This window comes from Salarias fasciatus, chromosome 13 (genome assembly GCF_902148845.1).
Source record: "Salarias fasciatus chromosome 13, fSalaFa1.1, whole genome shotgun sequence".
In the NCBI taxonomy this organism is placed as follows: domain Eukaryota; kingdom Metazoa; phylum Chordata; class Actinopteri; order Blenniiformes; family Blenniidae; genus Salarias; species Salarias fasciatus.
Genome location: NC_043757.1, coordinates 29,708,805 through 29,723,074, shown reverse-complemented (window position 1 = coordinate 29,723,074; position 14,270 = coordinate 29,708,805). Strand labels below are relative to the sequence as shown.

General features: G+C 54.2%; 1 protein-coding gene across 1 annotated transcript in view; it reads left to right on the top strand.

The window, feature by feature from the left end:
- Window positions 1-14,270, top strand: part of galm (galactose mutarotase) — a 73,951-nt gene that overhangs the window by 49,700 nt on the left and 9,981 nt on the right. Inside the window, exons 7-8 of the mRNA XM_030107368.1 lie at window positions 2,945-3,095; window positions 3,176-3,350. Coding sequence (XP_029963228.1) covers window positions 2,945-3,095; window positions 3,176-3,350 — 326 coding nt within the window. The remainder of the gene's footprint in view (window positions 1-2,944; window positions 3,096-3,175; window positions 3,351-14,270) is intronic.

Sequence of the window (14,270 nt, the reverse complement as noted above, 5' to 3'; positions counted from 1 at the left end):
TGGTGTAGCACGGTGAACCTAAAGGTCAGAGAGGTGGCGTAGCACGGTGAACCTGGAGGTCAGAGAGGTGGTGTAGCACGGTGAACCTAAAGGTCAGAGAGGTGGTGTAGCACGGTGAACCTAAAGGTCAGAGAGGTGGTGTAGCACAGTGAACCTAAAGGTCAGAGAGGTGGTGTAGCACAGTGAACCTAAAGGTCAGAGAGGTGGTGTAGCAGGGTGAACCTAAAGGTCAGAGAGGTGGTGTAGCACAGTGAACCTAAAGGTCAGAGAGGTGGTGTAGCAGGGTGAACCTAAAGGTCAGAGAGGTGGTGTAGCACGGTGAACCTAAAGGTCAGAGAGGTGGTGTAGCACGGTGAACCTAAAGGTCAGAGAGGTGGTGTAGCAGGGTGAACCTGGAGGTCAGAGAGGTGGTGTAGCACGGTGAACCTGGAGGTCAGAGAGGTGGTGTAGCACGGTGAACCTAAAGGTCAGAGAGGTGGTGTAGCACGGTGAACCTAAAGGTCAGAGAGGTGGTGTAGCACGGTGAACCTAAAGGTCAGAGAGGTGGTGTAGCACGGTGAACCTAAAGGTCAGAGAGGTGGTGTAGCACGGTGAACCTAAAGGTCAGAGAGGTGGTGTAGCACGGTGAACCTGGAGGTCAGAGAGGTGGTGTAGCACGGTGAACCTAAAGGTCAGAGAGGTGGTGTAGCATGGTGAACCTGGAGGTCAGAGAGGTGGTGTAGCACGGTGAACCTGGAGGTCAGAGAGGTGGTGTAGCAGGGTGAACCTAAAGGTCAGAGAGGTGGTGTAACAGGGTGAACCTGGAGGTCAGAGAGGTGGTGTAGCAGGGTGAACCTAAAGGTCATTGAGGTGGTGTAACAGGGTGAACCTGGAGGTCAGAGAGGTGGTGTAGCACGGTGAACCTAAAGGTCAGAGAGGTGGTGTAGCACGGTGAACCTAAAGGTCAGAGAGGTGGTGTAACAGGGTGAACCTGGAGGTCAGAGAGGTGGTGTAGCACGGTGAACCTAAAGGTCAGAGAGGTGGTGTAGCACGGTGAACCTAAAGGTCAGAGAGGTGGTGTAGCACGGTGAACCTAAAGGTCAGAGAGGTGGTGTAACAGGGTGAACCTGGAGGTCAGAGAGGTGGTGTAGCAGGGTGAACCTAAAGGTCATTGAGGTGGTGTAACAGGGTGAACCTGGAGGTCAGAGAGGTGGTGTAGCACGGTGAACCTAAAGGTCATTGAGGTGGTGTAACAGGGTGAACCTGGAGGTCAGAGAGGTGGTGTAGCACGGTGAACCTAAAGGTCATTGAGGTGGTGTAACAGGGTGAACCTGGAGGTCAGAGAGGTGGTGTAGCATGGTGAACCTGGAGGTCAGAGAGGTGGTGTAGCAGGGTGAACCTAAAGGTCAGAGAGGTGGTGTAACAGGGTGAACCTGGAGGTCAGAGAGGTGGTGTAGCACGGTGAACCTGGAGGTCAGAGAGGTGGTGTAGCACGGTGAACCTGGAGGTCAGAGAGGTGGTGTAGCACGGTGAACCTGGAGGTCAGAGAGGTGGTGTAGCACGGTGAACCTGGAGGTCAGAGAGGTGGTGTAGCAGGGTGAACCTGGAGGTCAGAGAGGTGGTGTAGCAGGGTGAACCTGGAGGTCAGAGAGGTGGCGTAGCACGGTGAACCTGGAGGTCAGAGAGGTGGTGTAGCACGGTGAACCTGGAGGTCAGAGAGGTGGTGTAGCACGGTGAACCTGGAGGTCAGAGAGGTGGTGTAGCACGGTGAACCTGGAGGTCAGAGAGGTGGTGTAGCACGGTGAACCTGGAGGTCAGAGAGGTGGTGTAGCACGGTGAACCTGGAGGTCAGAGAGGTGGTGTAGCAGGGTGAACCTGGAGGTCAGAGAGGTGGTGTAGCAGGGTGAACCTGAAGGTCAGAGAGGTGGTGTAACAGGGTGAACCTGGAGGTCAGAGAGGTGGTGTAGCATGGTGAACCTGGAGGTCAGAGAGGTGGTGTAGCATGGTGAACCTAAGGGTCAGAGAGGTGGTGTAGCAGGGTGAACCTGGAGGTCAGAGAGGTGGTGTAGCAGGGTGAACCTGGAGGTCAGAGAGGTGGTGTAGCACGGTGAACCTGGAGGTCAGAGAGGTGGTGTAGCACGGTGAACCTGGAGGTCAGAGAGGTGGTGTAGCACGGTGAACCTGGAGGTCAGAGAGGTGGTGTAGCAGGTTATTATTTACAGTGGTAAAAGCTGAGAAACCCATGAATCAGATCCTGGCATGTGGGTGTGTAGTGTCCAGGTGTTTAGCGACTTGCATCATCAGGACCTCTTTTTGCTTTGGGGGCAAACTGGAGTGGATCCAGTTCAGGTTCACCCAACAGCTGATGACTCCAGACTCTCTCCATGCATTTACAGAGGATGAGCATCAGGCCACTGGTCTGGAGTCCTTCAGCTCTTTGAGTTTATTGTGTTTGTTGATAGGAATGAACTCAGGAGCAGCTGATGGTGGTCTATAGCACCCGACCACCGTAAGGAAAAACTCAGTTGATGCAATGGCCAGGAACTCCAACGGTTTACTGACTGATTTAGACTGCACGACTTTCGTCAGAGAGCTCTGCAGTCTGTCCTCAGAGTCTATAGAAACCTCAGCTGTCAGCTGTTGGCATTGCTGCTGCTGGTCATTTAATGACCCCCATTTACTGAGTCTACTTCAGCGTTTAACTGAGTCTCTTCAATGCAACTGTTGAAAGAAATAAAGGACTGAATAAAGGATTAAAGTGCTGCTGTTTTTAAACATTCTGTCCATCTGTACATGTCCGGTAAGCAAGATCAGTTAGGACTCATACAGCCCCCCATGTCAGGACACGGGTGTATGTTCATTAATGGTGGACTGTCTGCACAGACATTTTTAGTACATTTTTACTGCATCTCATTATGCACGTTTTTAGTGGTCATCATGAATGTGGTACCCAATCTGTCCACAGGAGAGATCAGAGCTGTGGACGGGACTGAATTTGACCTCAGAAAGCCAGTTCTTCTTGGCCCACGGCTGAAAGGAGGCCTGACTCCAGGATTTGACCACAACTTCTGTTTATCAGCACCCAAGGACGCCTGGAAAGAGAGACATGCCTCCCGGTGCGTCAGAAGGTCTCATTCTTATAATCACTCAACAACACACGTGAAAAACCAATAACACACATGAAAAACCATTTCAGAGTCTGTCATCCGGCCAGTGGGCGTGTCTTGGAGGTTTCAACCAGCCAACCAGGAGTCCAGTTCTACACAGCCAATGTCCTGGACGGTTCTATTGAAGGAAAGAGTGGAGTGAGATATGGGAAGCACAGCTCCTTCTGCCTGGAGACACAGAGCTGGCCTGACGCTGTCAATCAGGTGTGTATGGAGTCAGAGCTGGCCTGACGCTCAGTCAGGTGTGTATGGAGTCAGAGCTGGCCTGACGCTCAGTCAGGTGTGTATGGAGTCAGAGCTGGCCTGACGCTCAGTCAGGTGTGTATGGAGTCAGAGCTGGCCTGACGCTCAGTCAGGTGTGTATGGAGTCAGAGCTGGCCTGACGCTCAGTCAGGTGTGTATGGAGTCAGAGCTGGCCTGACGCTCAGTCAGGTGTGTATGGAGTCAGAGCTGGCCTGACGCTCAGTCAGGTGTGTATGGAGTCAGAGCTGGCCTGACGCTCAGTCAGGTGTGTATGGAGTCAGAGCTGGCCTGACGCTCAGTCAGGTGTGTATGGAGTCAGAGCTGGCCTGACGCTCAGTCAGGTGTGTATGGAGTCAGTCCAGCTCTGACAGTGCAACTCAGTGGACTGAGGCCTTGTTCATAACAGCAGTGGCAGCGAGGAAGAAATTGTTCTTGAGTCGTGGGGTTCTGGTCCTGGTGGACTGGAACCTCCTTCCAGAGGGGAGAGTTTGGAAGAGTGGGTGACCATGGAGGGAGGGGTCTGACCATGGAGGGAGGGGTCTGACCATGGAGGGAGGGGTCTGACCATTGAGGGAGGGGTCTGACCATGGAGGGAAGGGTCTGACCGGGGGGGAGGGGTCTATCCACGATGGGAGGGGTCTGACCAGAGTGGGAGGGGTCTGACCAGGGAGGGAGGGGTCTATCCATGATGGGAGGTGTCTGACCAGGGTGGGAAGGGTTTGACCAAGGAGGGAGGGGTCTGACCATGGAGGGAGGGATCTATCCAAGGTGGGAGGGGTCTGACCATGGAGGGAGGAGTCTGAACAGGGTGGCAGGGGTCTATCCAGGATGGGAGGGGTCTATCCAGGATGGGAGGGGTCTAACCAGGGTGGGAGTGGTCTGACCAGGGAGGGAGGGGTTTATCCAGGATGGGAGGGGTCTGACCAGGGTGGGAGGGGCCGGCCACCATCTCGCCTTCAGGCCTCGGGGTCCTGGAGGTGTCCAGGTCCTGGAGGGAAGGCAGAATGCGGCCAGTGATCTTTCGTGCATATGACTGCGGATGATTCTGCAGTCTGTCCTTGTCTCTGGTCTCTCTGCAGTCTGTCCTTGTCTCTGGCCTCTCTGCAGTCTGTCCTTGTCTCTGGCTTCTCTGCAGTCTGTCCTTGTCTCTGGATTCTCTGCAGTCTCTCCTTGTCTCTGGCCTCTCTGCAGTCTGTCCTTGTCTCTGGACTCTCTACAGTCTCTCCTTGTCTCTGGTCTCTCTGCAGTCTGTCCTTGTTTCGAGTCCTTCTGCAGTCTGTCCTTGTCTCTGGACTCTTTGCAGTCTGTCCTTGTCTCTGGACTCTCTGCAGTCTGTCCTTGTCTCTGGCCTCTCTGCAGTCTGTCCTTGTCTCTGGTCTCTCTGCAGTCTGTCCTTGTCTCTGGACTCTGCAGTCTGTTCTTGTCTCTGGTCTCTCTGCAGTCTGTCCTTGTCTCTGGACGCTGCAGTCTGTCCTTGTCTCTGGACTCTCTACAGTCTCTCCGTGTCTCTGGTCTCTCTGCAGTCTGTCCTTGTTTCGGGTCCTTCTGCAGTCTGTCCTTGTCTCTGGACTCTTTGCAGTCTGTCCTTGTCTCTGGTCTCTCTGCAGTCTGTCCTTGTCTCTGGACTCTGCAGTCTGTTCTTGTCTCTGGTCTCTCTGCAGTCTGTCCTTGTCTCTGGACGCTGCAATCTGTCCTTGTCTCTGGCCTCTCTGCAGTCTGTTCTTGTCTCTGGCCTCTTTGCAGTCTGTCCTTGGCTCTGGCCTCTCTGCAGTCTGTCCTTGTCTCTGGCCTCTCTGCAGTCTGTTCTCGTCTCTGGCCTCTCTGCAGTCTGTTCTTGTCTCTGGACTCTCTGCAGCCTGTCCTTGTCTCTGGCCTCTCTGCAGTCTGTCCTTGTTTCGGGTCTCTCTGCAGTCTGTCCATGTCTCTGGCTTTTCTGCAGTCTGTCCTTGTCTCTGGCCTCTCTGCAGTCTGTCCTTGTCTCTGGTCTCTCTGCAGTCTGTCCATGTCTCTGGCTTTTCTGCAGTCTGTCCTTATCTCTGGCCTCTCTGCAGTCTGTCCTTGTCTCTGGACTCTCTGCAGTCTGTCCTTGTCTCTGGTCTCTCTGCAGTCTGTCCTTGTCTCTGGCTTTTCTGCAGTCTGTCTTTGTCTCTGGACTCTCTACAGTCTCTCCTTGTCTCTGGTCTCTCTGCAGTCTGTCCTTGTTTCGAGTCCTTCTGCAGTCTGTCCTTGTCTCTGGTCTCTCTGCAGTCTGTCCTTGTCTCTGGACGCTGCAGTCTGTCCTTGTCTCTGGACTCTCTACAGTCTCTCCTTGTCTCTGGTCTCTCTGCAGTCTGTCCTTGTCTCTGGCTTTTCTGCAGTCTGTCTTTGTCTCTGGACTCTCTACAGTCTCTCCTTGTCTCTGGTCTCTCTGCAGTCTGTCCTTGTTTCGAGTCCTTCTGCAGTCTGTCCTTGTCTCTGGTCTCTCTGCAGTCTGTCCTTGTCTCTGGACGCTGCAGTCTGTCCTTGTCTCTGGACTCTCTACAGTCTCTCCTTGTCTCTGGTCTCTCTGCAGTCTGTCCTTGTCTCTGGACTCTCTACAGTCTCTCCTTGTCTCTGGTCTCTCTGCAGTCTGTCCTTGTCTCTGGACTCTTTGCAGTCTATCCTTGTCTCTGGTCTCTCTGCAGTCTGTCCTTGTCTCTGGACTCTGCAGTCTGTTCTTGTCTCTGGTCTCTCTGCAGTCTGTCCTTGTCTCTGGACGCTGCAATCTGTCCTTGTCTCTGGCCTCTCTGCAGTCTGTTCTTGTCTCTGGCCTCTCTGCAGTCTGTCCTTGGCTCTGGCCTCTCTGCAGTCTGTCCTTGTCTCTGGCCTCTCTGCAGTCTGTCCTTGTCTCTGGCCTCTCTGCAGCCTGTCCTTGTCTCTGGCCTCTCTGCAGTCTGTCCTTGTTTCGGGTCTCTCTGCAGTCTGTCCATGTCTCTGGCTTTTCTGCAGTCTGTCCTTGTCTCTGGCCTCTCTGCAGTCTGTCCTTGTCTCTGGACTCTCTGCAGTCTGTCCTTGTCTCTGGTCTCTCTGCAGTCTGTCCATGTCTCTGGCTTTTCTGCAGTCTGTCCTTGTCTCTGGCCTCTCTGCAGTCTGTCCTTGTCTCTGGACTCTCTGCAGTCTGTCCTTGTCTCTGGTCTCTCTGCAGTCTGTCCTTGTCTCTGGCTTTTCTGCAGTCTGTCTTTGTCTCTGGACTCTCTGCAGTCTGTCCTTGTCTCTGGTCTCTCTGCAGTCTGTCCTTGTCTCTGGCCTCTCTGCAGTCTGTCCTTGTCTCTGGACTCTCTGCAGTCTGTCCTTGTCTCTGGTCTCTCTGCAGTCTGTCCTTGTCTTTGGCTTTTCTGCAGTCTGTCTTTGTCTCTAGCCTCTCTGCAGTCTGTCCTTGTCTCTGGCCTCTCTGCAGCCTGTCCTTGTCTCTGGCCTCTCTGCAGTCTGTCCTTGTTCCGGGTCTCTATGCAGTCTGTCCTTGTCTCTGGACTCTCTGCAGTCTGCCCTTGTCTCTGGCCTCTCTGCAGTCTGTCCTTGTCTCTGGCCTCTCTGCAGTCTGTCCTTGTCTCTGGCCTCTCTGCAGTCTGTCCTTGTCTCTGGACTCTCTGCAGTCTCTCCTTGTCTCTGGTCTCTCTGCAGTCTGTCCTTGTCTCGAGACTCTTTGCAGTCTGTCCTTGTCTCTGGACTCTCTGCAGTCTGTCCTTGTCTCTGGTCTCTCTGCAGTCTGTCCTTGTCTCTGGACTCTGCAGTCTGTCCTTGTCTCTGGTCTCTCTGCAGTCTGTCCTTGTCTCTGGACGCTGCAATCTGTCCTTGTCTCTGGCCTCTCTGCAGTCTGTTCTTGTCTCTGGCCTCTCTGCAGTCTGTCCTTGTCTCTGGCCTCTCTGCAGTCTGTCCTTGGCTCTGGCCTCTCTGCAGTCTGTCTATGTCTCTGGCCTCTCTGCAGTCTGTCCTTGTCTCTGGCCTCCCTGCAGTCTGTCCTTGTTTCGGGTCTCTCTGCAGTCTGTCGTTGTCTCTGGCCTCTCTGCAGTCTGTCAATGTCTCTGGCTTTTCTGCAGTCTGCCCTTGTCTCTGGACTCTCTGCAGTCTGTCCTTGTCTCTGGCCTCTCTGCAGTCTGTCCTTGTCTCTGGAATCTCTGCAGTCTGTCCTTGTCTCTGGACTCTCTGCAGTCTGTCCTTGTCTCTGGTCTCTCTGCAGTCTGTCCTTGTCTCTGGCTTTTCTGCAGTCTGCAGTCTGTCCTTGTCTCTAGCCTCTCTGCAGTCTGTCCTTGTCTCTGGCCTCTCTGCAGTCTGTCCTTGTTCCGGGTCTCTATGCAGTCTGTCGTTGTCTCTGGCCTCTCTGCAGTCTGTCCATGTCTCTGGCTTTTCTGCAGTCTGCCCTTGTCTCTGGCCTTTCTGCAGTGTGTCGTTGTCTCTGGACTCTCTGCAGTCTGTCCTTGTCTCTGGACTCTCTGCAGTCTGTCCTTGTCTCTGGTCTCTCTGCAGTCTGTCCTTGTCTCTGGCTTTTCTGCAGTCTGCAGTCTGTCCTTGTCTCTGGCCTCTCTGCACTCTGTCCTTGTCTCTGGCCTCTCTGCAGTCTGTCCATGTCTCTGGCTTCTCTGCAGTCTGTCCTTGTCTCTGGTGTCTCTGCAGTCTGTCCTTGTCTCTGTCCTCTCTGCAGTCTGTTCATGTCTCTGGCCCCTGTGCAGTCTGCAGTCTTTCCTTCTCTCTGGCCTCTCTGAAGTATGTCCTTGTCTCTGGTCTCTCTGCACTCTGTCCTTGTCTCTGGCCTCTCTGCAGTCTGTCCATGTCTCTGGCTTCTCTGCAGTCTGTCCTTGTCTCTGGTCTCTCTGCAGTCTGTCCTTGTCTCTGGCCTCTCTGCATTCTGTCCCTGTATCTGGATTCTCTGCAGTCTGTCCTTGTCTCTGGCCTCTCTGCAGTCTGTTCTTGTCTCTGGACTCTCTGCAGCCAGTCCTTGTCTCTGGCCTCTCTGCAGTCTGTCCTTGTCTCTGGCCTCTCTGCAGTCTGTCCTTGTCTCTGGACGCTGCAATCTGTCCTTGTCTCTGGCCTCTCTGCAGTCTGTCCTTGTCTCTGGCCTCTCTGCAGTCTGTCCTTGTCTCTGGACGCTGCAATCTGTTCTTGTCTCTGGCCTCTCTGCAGTCTGTCCTTGTCTCTGGCCTCTCTGCAGTCTGTCCTTGTCTCTGGCCTCTCTGCAGTCTGTTCTTGTCTCTGGACTCTCTGCAGCCTGTCCTTGTCTCTGGCCTCTCTGCAGTCTGTCCTTGTCTCTGGCCTCTCTGCAGTCTGTCCATGTCTCTGGCTTTTCTGCAGTCTGTCCTTGTCTCTGGCCTCTCTGCAGTCTGTCCTTGTCTCTGGACTCTCTGCAGTCTGTCCTTGTCTGTGGTCTCTCTGCAGTCTGTCCATGTCTCTGGCTTTTCTGCAGTCTGTCCTTGTCTCTGGCCTCTCTGCAGTCTGTCCTTGTCTCTGGACTCTCTGCAGTCTGTCCTTGTCTCTGGTCTCTCTGCAGTCTGTCCTTGTCTCTGGCCTCTCTGCAGTCTGTCCTTGTCTCTGGACTCTCTGCAGTCTGTCCTTGTCTCTGGTCTCTCTGCAGTCTGTCCTTGTCTTTGGCTTTTCTGCAGTCTGTCCTTGTCTCTAGCCTCTCTGCAGTCTGTCCTTGTCTCTGGCCTCTCTGCAGCCTGTCCTTGTCTCTGGCCTCTCTGCAGTCTGTCCTTGTTCCGGGTCTCTCTGCAGTCTGTCCTTGTCTCTGGTCTCTCTGCAGTCTGTCCTTGTCTTTGGCTTTTCTGCAGTCTGTCTTTGTCTCTAGCCTCTCTGCAGTCTGTCCTTGTCTCTGGCCTCTCTGCAGCCTGTCCTTGTCTCTGGCCTCTCTGCAGTCTGTCCTTGTCTCTGGCCTCTCTGCAGTCTGTCCTTGTCTCTGGAATCTCTGCAGTCTGTCCTTGTCTCTGGACTCTCTGCAGTCTGTCCTTGTCTCTGGCCTCTCTGCAGTCTGTCCTTGTTCCGGGTCTCTATGCAGTCTGTCCTTGTCTCTGTCCTCTCTGCAGTCTGTTCATGTCTCTGGCTTTTCTGCAGTCTGCCCTTGTCTCTGGCCTTTCTGCAGTGTGTCGTTGTCTCTGGACTCTCTGCAGTCTGTCCTTGTCTCTGGACTCTCTGCAGTCTGTCCTTGTCTCTGGTCTCTCTGCAGTCTGTCCTTGTCTCTGGCTTTTCTGCAGTCTGCAGTCTGTCCTTGTCTCTGGCCTCTCTGCACTCTGTCCTTGTCTCTGGCCTCTCTGCAGTCTGTCCATGTCTCTGGCTTCTCTGCAGTCTGTCCTTGTCTCTGGTGTCTCTGCAGTCTGTCCTTGTCTCTGTCCTCTCTGCAGTCTGTTCATGTCTCTGGCCCCTGTGCAGTCTGCAGTCTGTCCTTCTCTCTGGCCTCTCTGAAGTATGTCCTTGTCTCTGGTCTCTCTGCACTCTGTCCTTGTCTCTGGCCTCTCTGCAGTCTGTCCATGTCTCTGGCTTCTCTGCAGTCTGTCCTTGTCTCTGGTCTCTCTGCAGTCTGTCCTTGTCTCTGGCCTCTCTGCAGTCTGTCCCTGTATCTGGATTCTCTGCAGTCTGTCCTTGTCTCTGGCCTCTCTGCAGTCTGTTCTTGTCTCTGGACTCTCTGCAGCCAGTCCTTGTCTCTGGCCTCTCTGCAGTCTGTCCTTGTCTCTGGCCTCTCTGCAGTCTGTCCTTGTCTCTGGACGCTGCAATCTGTCCTTGTCTCTGGCCTCTCTGCAGTCTGTTCTTGTCTCTGGCCTCTCTGCAGTCTGTCCTTGTCTCTGGCCTCTCTGCAGTCTGTCCTTGTCTCTGGCCTCTCTGCAGTCTGTCCTTGTCTCTGGACCCTGCAATCTGTTCTTGTCTCTGGCCTCTCTGCAGTCTGTCCTTGGCTCTGGCCTCTCTGCAGTCTGTCCTTGTCTCTGGCCTCTCTGCAGTCTGTCCTTGTCTCTGGCCTCTCTGCAGCCTGTTCTTGTCTCTGGACTCTCTTCAGCCTGTCCTTGTCTCTGGCCTCTCTGCAGTCTGTCCTTGTCTCTGGCCTCTCTGCAGTCTGTCCATGTCTCTGGCTTTTCTGCAGTCTGTCCTTGTCTCTGGCCTCTCTGCAGTCTGTCCTTGTCTCTGGACTCTCTGCAGTCTGTCCTTGTCTCTGGTCTCTCTGCAGTCTGTCCATGTCTCTGGCTTTTCTGCAGTCTGTCCTTGTCTCTGGCCTCTCTGCAGTCTGTCCTTGTCTCTGGACTCTCTGCAGTCTGTCCTTGTCTCTGGTCTCTCTGCAGTCTGTCCTTGTCTCTGGCCTCTCTGCAGTCTGTCCTTGTCTCTGGACTCTCTGCAGTCTGTCCTTGTCTCTGGTCTCTCTGCAGTCTGTCCTTGTCTTTGGCTTTTCTGCAGTCTGTCTTTGTCTCTAGCCTCTCTGCAGTCTGTCCTTGTCTCTGGCCTCTCTGCAGCCTGTCCTTGTCTCTGGCCTCTCTGCAGTCTGTCCTTGTTCCGGGTCTCTATGCAGTCTGTCCTTGTCTCTGGACTCTCTGCAGTCTGCCCTTGTCTCTGGCCTCTCTGCAGTCTGTCCTTGTCTCTGGCCTCTCTGCAGTCTGTCCTTGTCTCTGGCCTCTCTGCAGTCTGTCCTTGTCTCTGGACTCTCTACAGTCTCTCCTTGTCTCTGGTCTCTCTGCAGTCTGTCCTTGTCTCTGGACTCTATGCAGTCTGTCCTTGTCTCTGGACTCTCTGCAGTCTGTCCTTGTCTCTGGTCTCTCTGCAGTCTGTCCTTGCCTCTGGACTCTGCAGTCTGTCCTTGTCTCTGGTCTCTCTGCAGTCTGTCCTTGTCTCTGGACGCTGCAATCTGTCCTTGTCTCTGGCCTCTCTGCAGTCTGTTCTTGTCTCTGGCCTCTCTGCAGTCTGTCCTTGTCTCTGGCCTCTCTGCAGTCTGTCCTTGGCTCTGGCCTCTCTGCAGTCTGTCCTTGTCTCTGGACGCTGCAATCTGTCCTTGTCTCTGGCCTCTCTGCAGTCTGTTCTTGTCTCTGGCCTCTCTACAGTCTGTCCTTGTCTGTGGCCTCTCTGCAGTCTGTCCTTGGCTCTGGCCTCTCTGCAGTCTGTCTATGTCTCTGGCCTCTCTGCAGTCTGTCCTTGTCTCTGGCCTCTCTGCAGTCTGTTCTTGTCACTGGACTCTCTGCAGCCTGTCCTTGTCTCTGGCCTCTCTGCAGTCTGTCCTTGTTTCGGGTCTCTCTGCAGTCTGTCGTTGTCTCTGGCCTCTCTGCAGTCTGTCAATGTCTCTGGCTTTTCTGCAGTCTGCCCTTGTCTCTGGACTCTCTGCAGTCTGTCCTTGTCTCTGGCCTCTCTGCAGTCTGTCCTTGTCTCTGGAATCTCTGCAGTCTATCCTTGTCTCTGGATTCCCTGCAGTCTGTCCTTGTCTCTGGTCTCTCTGCAGTCTGTCCTTGTCTCTGGCTTTTCTGCAGTCTGCAGTCTGTCCTTGTCTCTAGCCTCTCTGCAGTCTGTCCTTGTCTCTGGCCTCTCTGCAGTCTGTCCTTGTTCCGGGTCTTTATGCAGTCTGTCGTTGTCTCTGGCCTCTCTGCAGTCTGTCCATGTCTCTGGCTTTTCTGCAGTCTGTCCTTGTCTCTGGACTCTCTGCAGTCTGCCCTTGTCTCTGGCCTTTCTGCAGTCTGTCCTTGTCTCTGGACTCTCTGCAGTCTGTCCTTGTCTCTGGCCTCTCTGCAGTCTGTCCTTGTCTCTGGAATCTCTGCAGTCTATCCTTGTCTCTGGACTCCCTGCAGTCTGTCCTTGTCTCTGGTCTCTCTGCAGTCTGTCCTTGTCTCTGGCTTTTCTGCAGTCTGTCCTTGTCTCTAGCCTCTCTGCAGTCTGTCCTTGTCTCTGGCCTCTCTGCAGTCTGTCCTTGTTCCGGGTCTCTATGCAGTCTGTCGTTGTCTCTGGCCTCTCTGCAGTCTGTCCATGTCTCTGGCTTTTCTGCAGTCTGTCCTTGTCTCTGGACTCTCTGCAGTCTGCCCTTCTCTCTGGCCTTTCTGCAGTCTGTCCTTGTCTCTGGACTCTCTGCAGTCTGTCCTTGTCTCTGGTCTCTCTGCAGTCTGTCCTTGTCTCTGGCCTCTCTGCACTCTGTCCTTGTCTCTGGCCTCTCTGCAGTCTGTCCATGTCTCTGGCTTCTCTGCAGTCTGTCCTTGTCTCTGGTGTCTCTGCAGTCTGTCCTTGTCTCTGTCCTCTCTGCAGTCTGTTCATGTCTCTGGCCCCTGTGCAGTCTGCAGTCTGTCCTTCTCTCTGGCCTCTCTGAAGTATGTCCTTGTCTCTGGTCTCTCTGCACTCTGTCCTTGTCTCTGGCCTCTCTGCAGTCAGTCCATGTCTCTGGCTTCTCTGCAGTCTGTCCTTGTCTCTGGTCTCTCTGCAGTCTGTCCTTGTCTCTGGCCTCTCTGCAGTCTGTCCCTGTATCTGGACTCTCTGCAGTCTGTCCTTGTCTCTGGCCTCTCTGCAGTCTGTTCTTGTCTCTGGACTCTCTGCAGCCAGTCCTTGGCTCTGGCCTCTCTGCAGTCTGTCCTTGTCTCTGGACGCTGCAATCTGTCCTTGTCTCTGGCCTCTCTGCAGTCTGTCCTTGTCTCTGGACTCTTTGCAGTCTGTCCTTGTCTCTGGACTCTCTGCAGTCTGTCCTTGTCTCTGGTCTCTCTGCAGTCTGTCCTTGTCTCTGGACTCTGCAGTCTGTTCTTGTCTCTGGTCTCTCTGCAGTCTGTCCTTGTCTCTGGACGCTGCAATCTGTCCTTGTCTCTGGCCTCTCTGCAGTCTGTTCTTGTCTCTGGCCTCTCTGCAGTCTGTCCTTGGCTCTGGCCTCTCTGCAGTCTGTCCTTGTCTCTGGCCTCTCTGCAGTCTGTCCTTGTCCCTGGACTCTCTGTACTCTCTGCAGTATGTCCTTGTCTCTGGGCTCTCTGCAGTCTGTCCTTGTCTCTGGCCTCTCTGTAGTCTGTCTTTGTCTCTTGTCTCTGGCCTCTCTGCAGTCTGTCCTTGTCTCTGGCCTCTCTCGCCTCTCTGCAGTCTGTCCTTGTTTCTGGACTCTCTGCAGTCTGTCCTTGTCTCTGGTCTCTCTGCCGTCTGTCCTTGTCTCTGGTCTCTCTGCAGTCTGTCCTTGTCTCTGGACTCTCTGGACTGTCTGCAGTCTGTCCATGTCTCTGGCTTCTCTGCAGTCTGTCCTTGTCTCTGGTCTCTCTGCAGTCTGTCCTTGTCTCTGGCCCCTCTGCAGTCTGTCCCTGTATCTGGACTCTCTGCAGTCTGTCCTTGTCTCTGGTCTCTCAGCAGTTTGCCCTTGTCTCTGGACACTCTGCAGTCTGTCCTTGTCTCTGGACTCTCTCGCCTCTCTGCAGTTTGTCTTTGTCTCTGGCCTCTCTGCAGTCTGTCCATGTCCCTGGACTCTCTACAGTCTGTCCTTGTCTCTGGACTCTCTGCAGTCTGTCCTTGTCTCTGGACTCTCTGCAGTCTGTCCTTGTCTCTGGACACTCTGCAGTCTGTCCTTGTCTCTGGCCTCTCTGCTGTCTGTCCTTGTCTCTGGACTCTCTCGCCTCTCTGCAGTTTGTCTTTGTCTCTGGCCTCTCTGCAGTCTGTCCATGTCTCTGGACTCTCTGCAGTCTGTCCTTGTCTCTGGCCTCTCTGCAGTCTGTTCTTGTCTCTGGACTCTCTGCAGCCTGTCCTTGTCTCTGGCCTCTCTGCAGTCTGTCCTTGTTTCGTGTCTCTCTGCAGTCTGTCCATGTCTCTGGCTTTTCTGCAGTCTGTCCTTGTCTCTGGACTCTCTGTACTCTCTGCAGTATGTCCTTGTCTCTGGGCTCTCTGCAGTCTGTCCTTGTCTCTGGCCTCTCTGTAGTCTGTCTTTGTCTCTTGTCTCTGGCCTCTCTGCAGTCTGTCCTT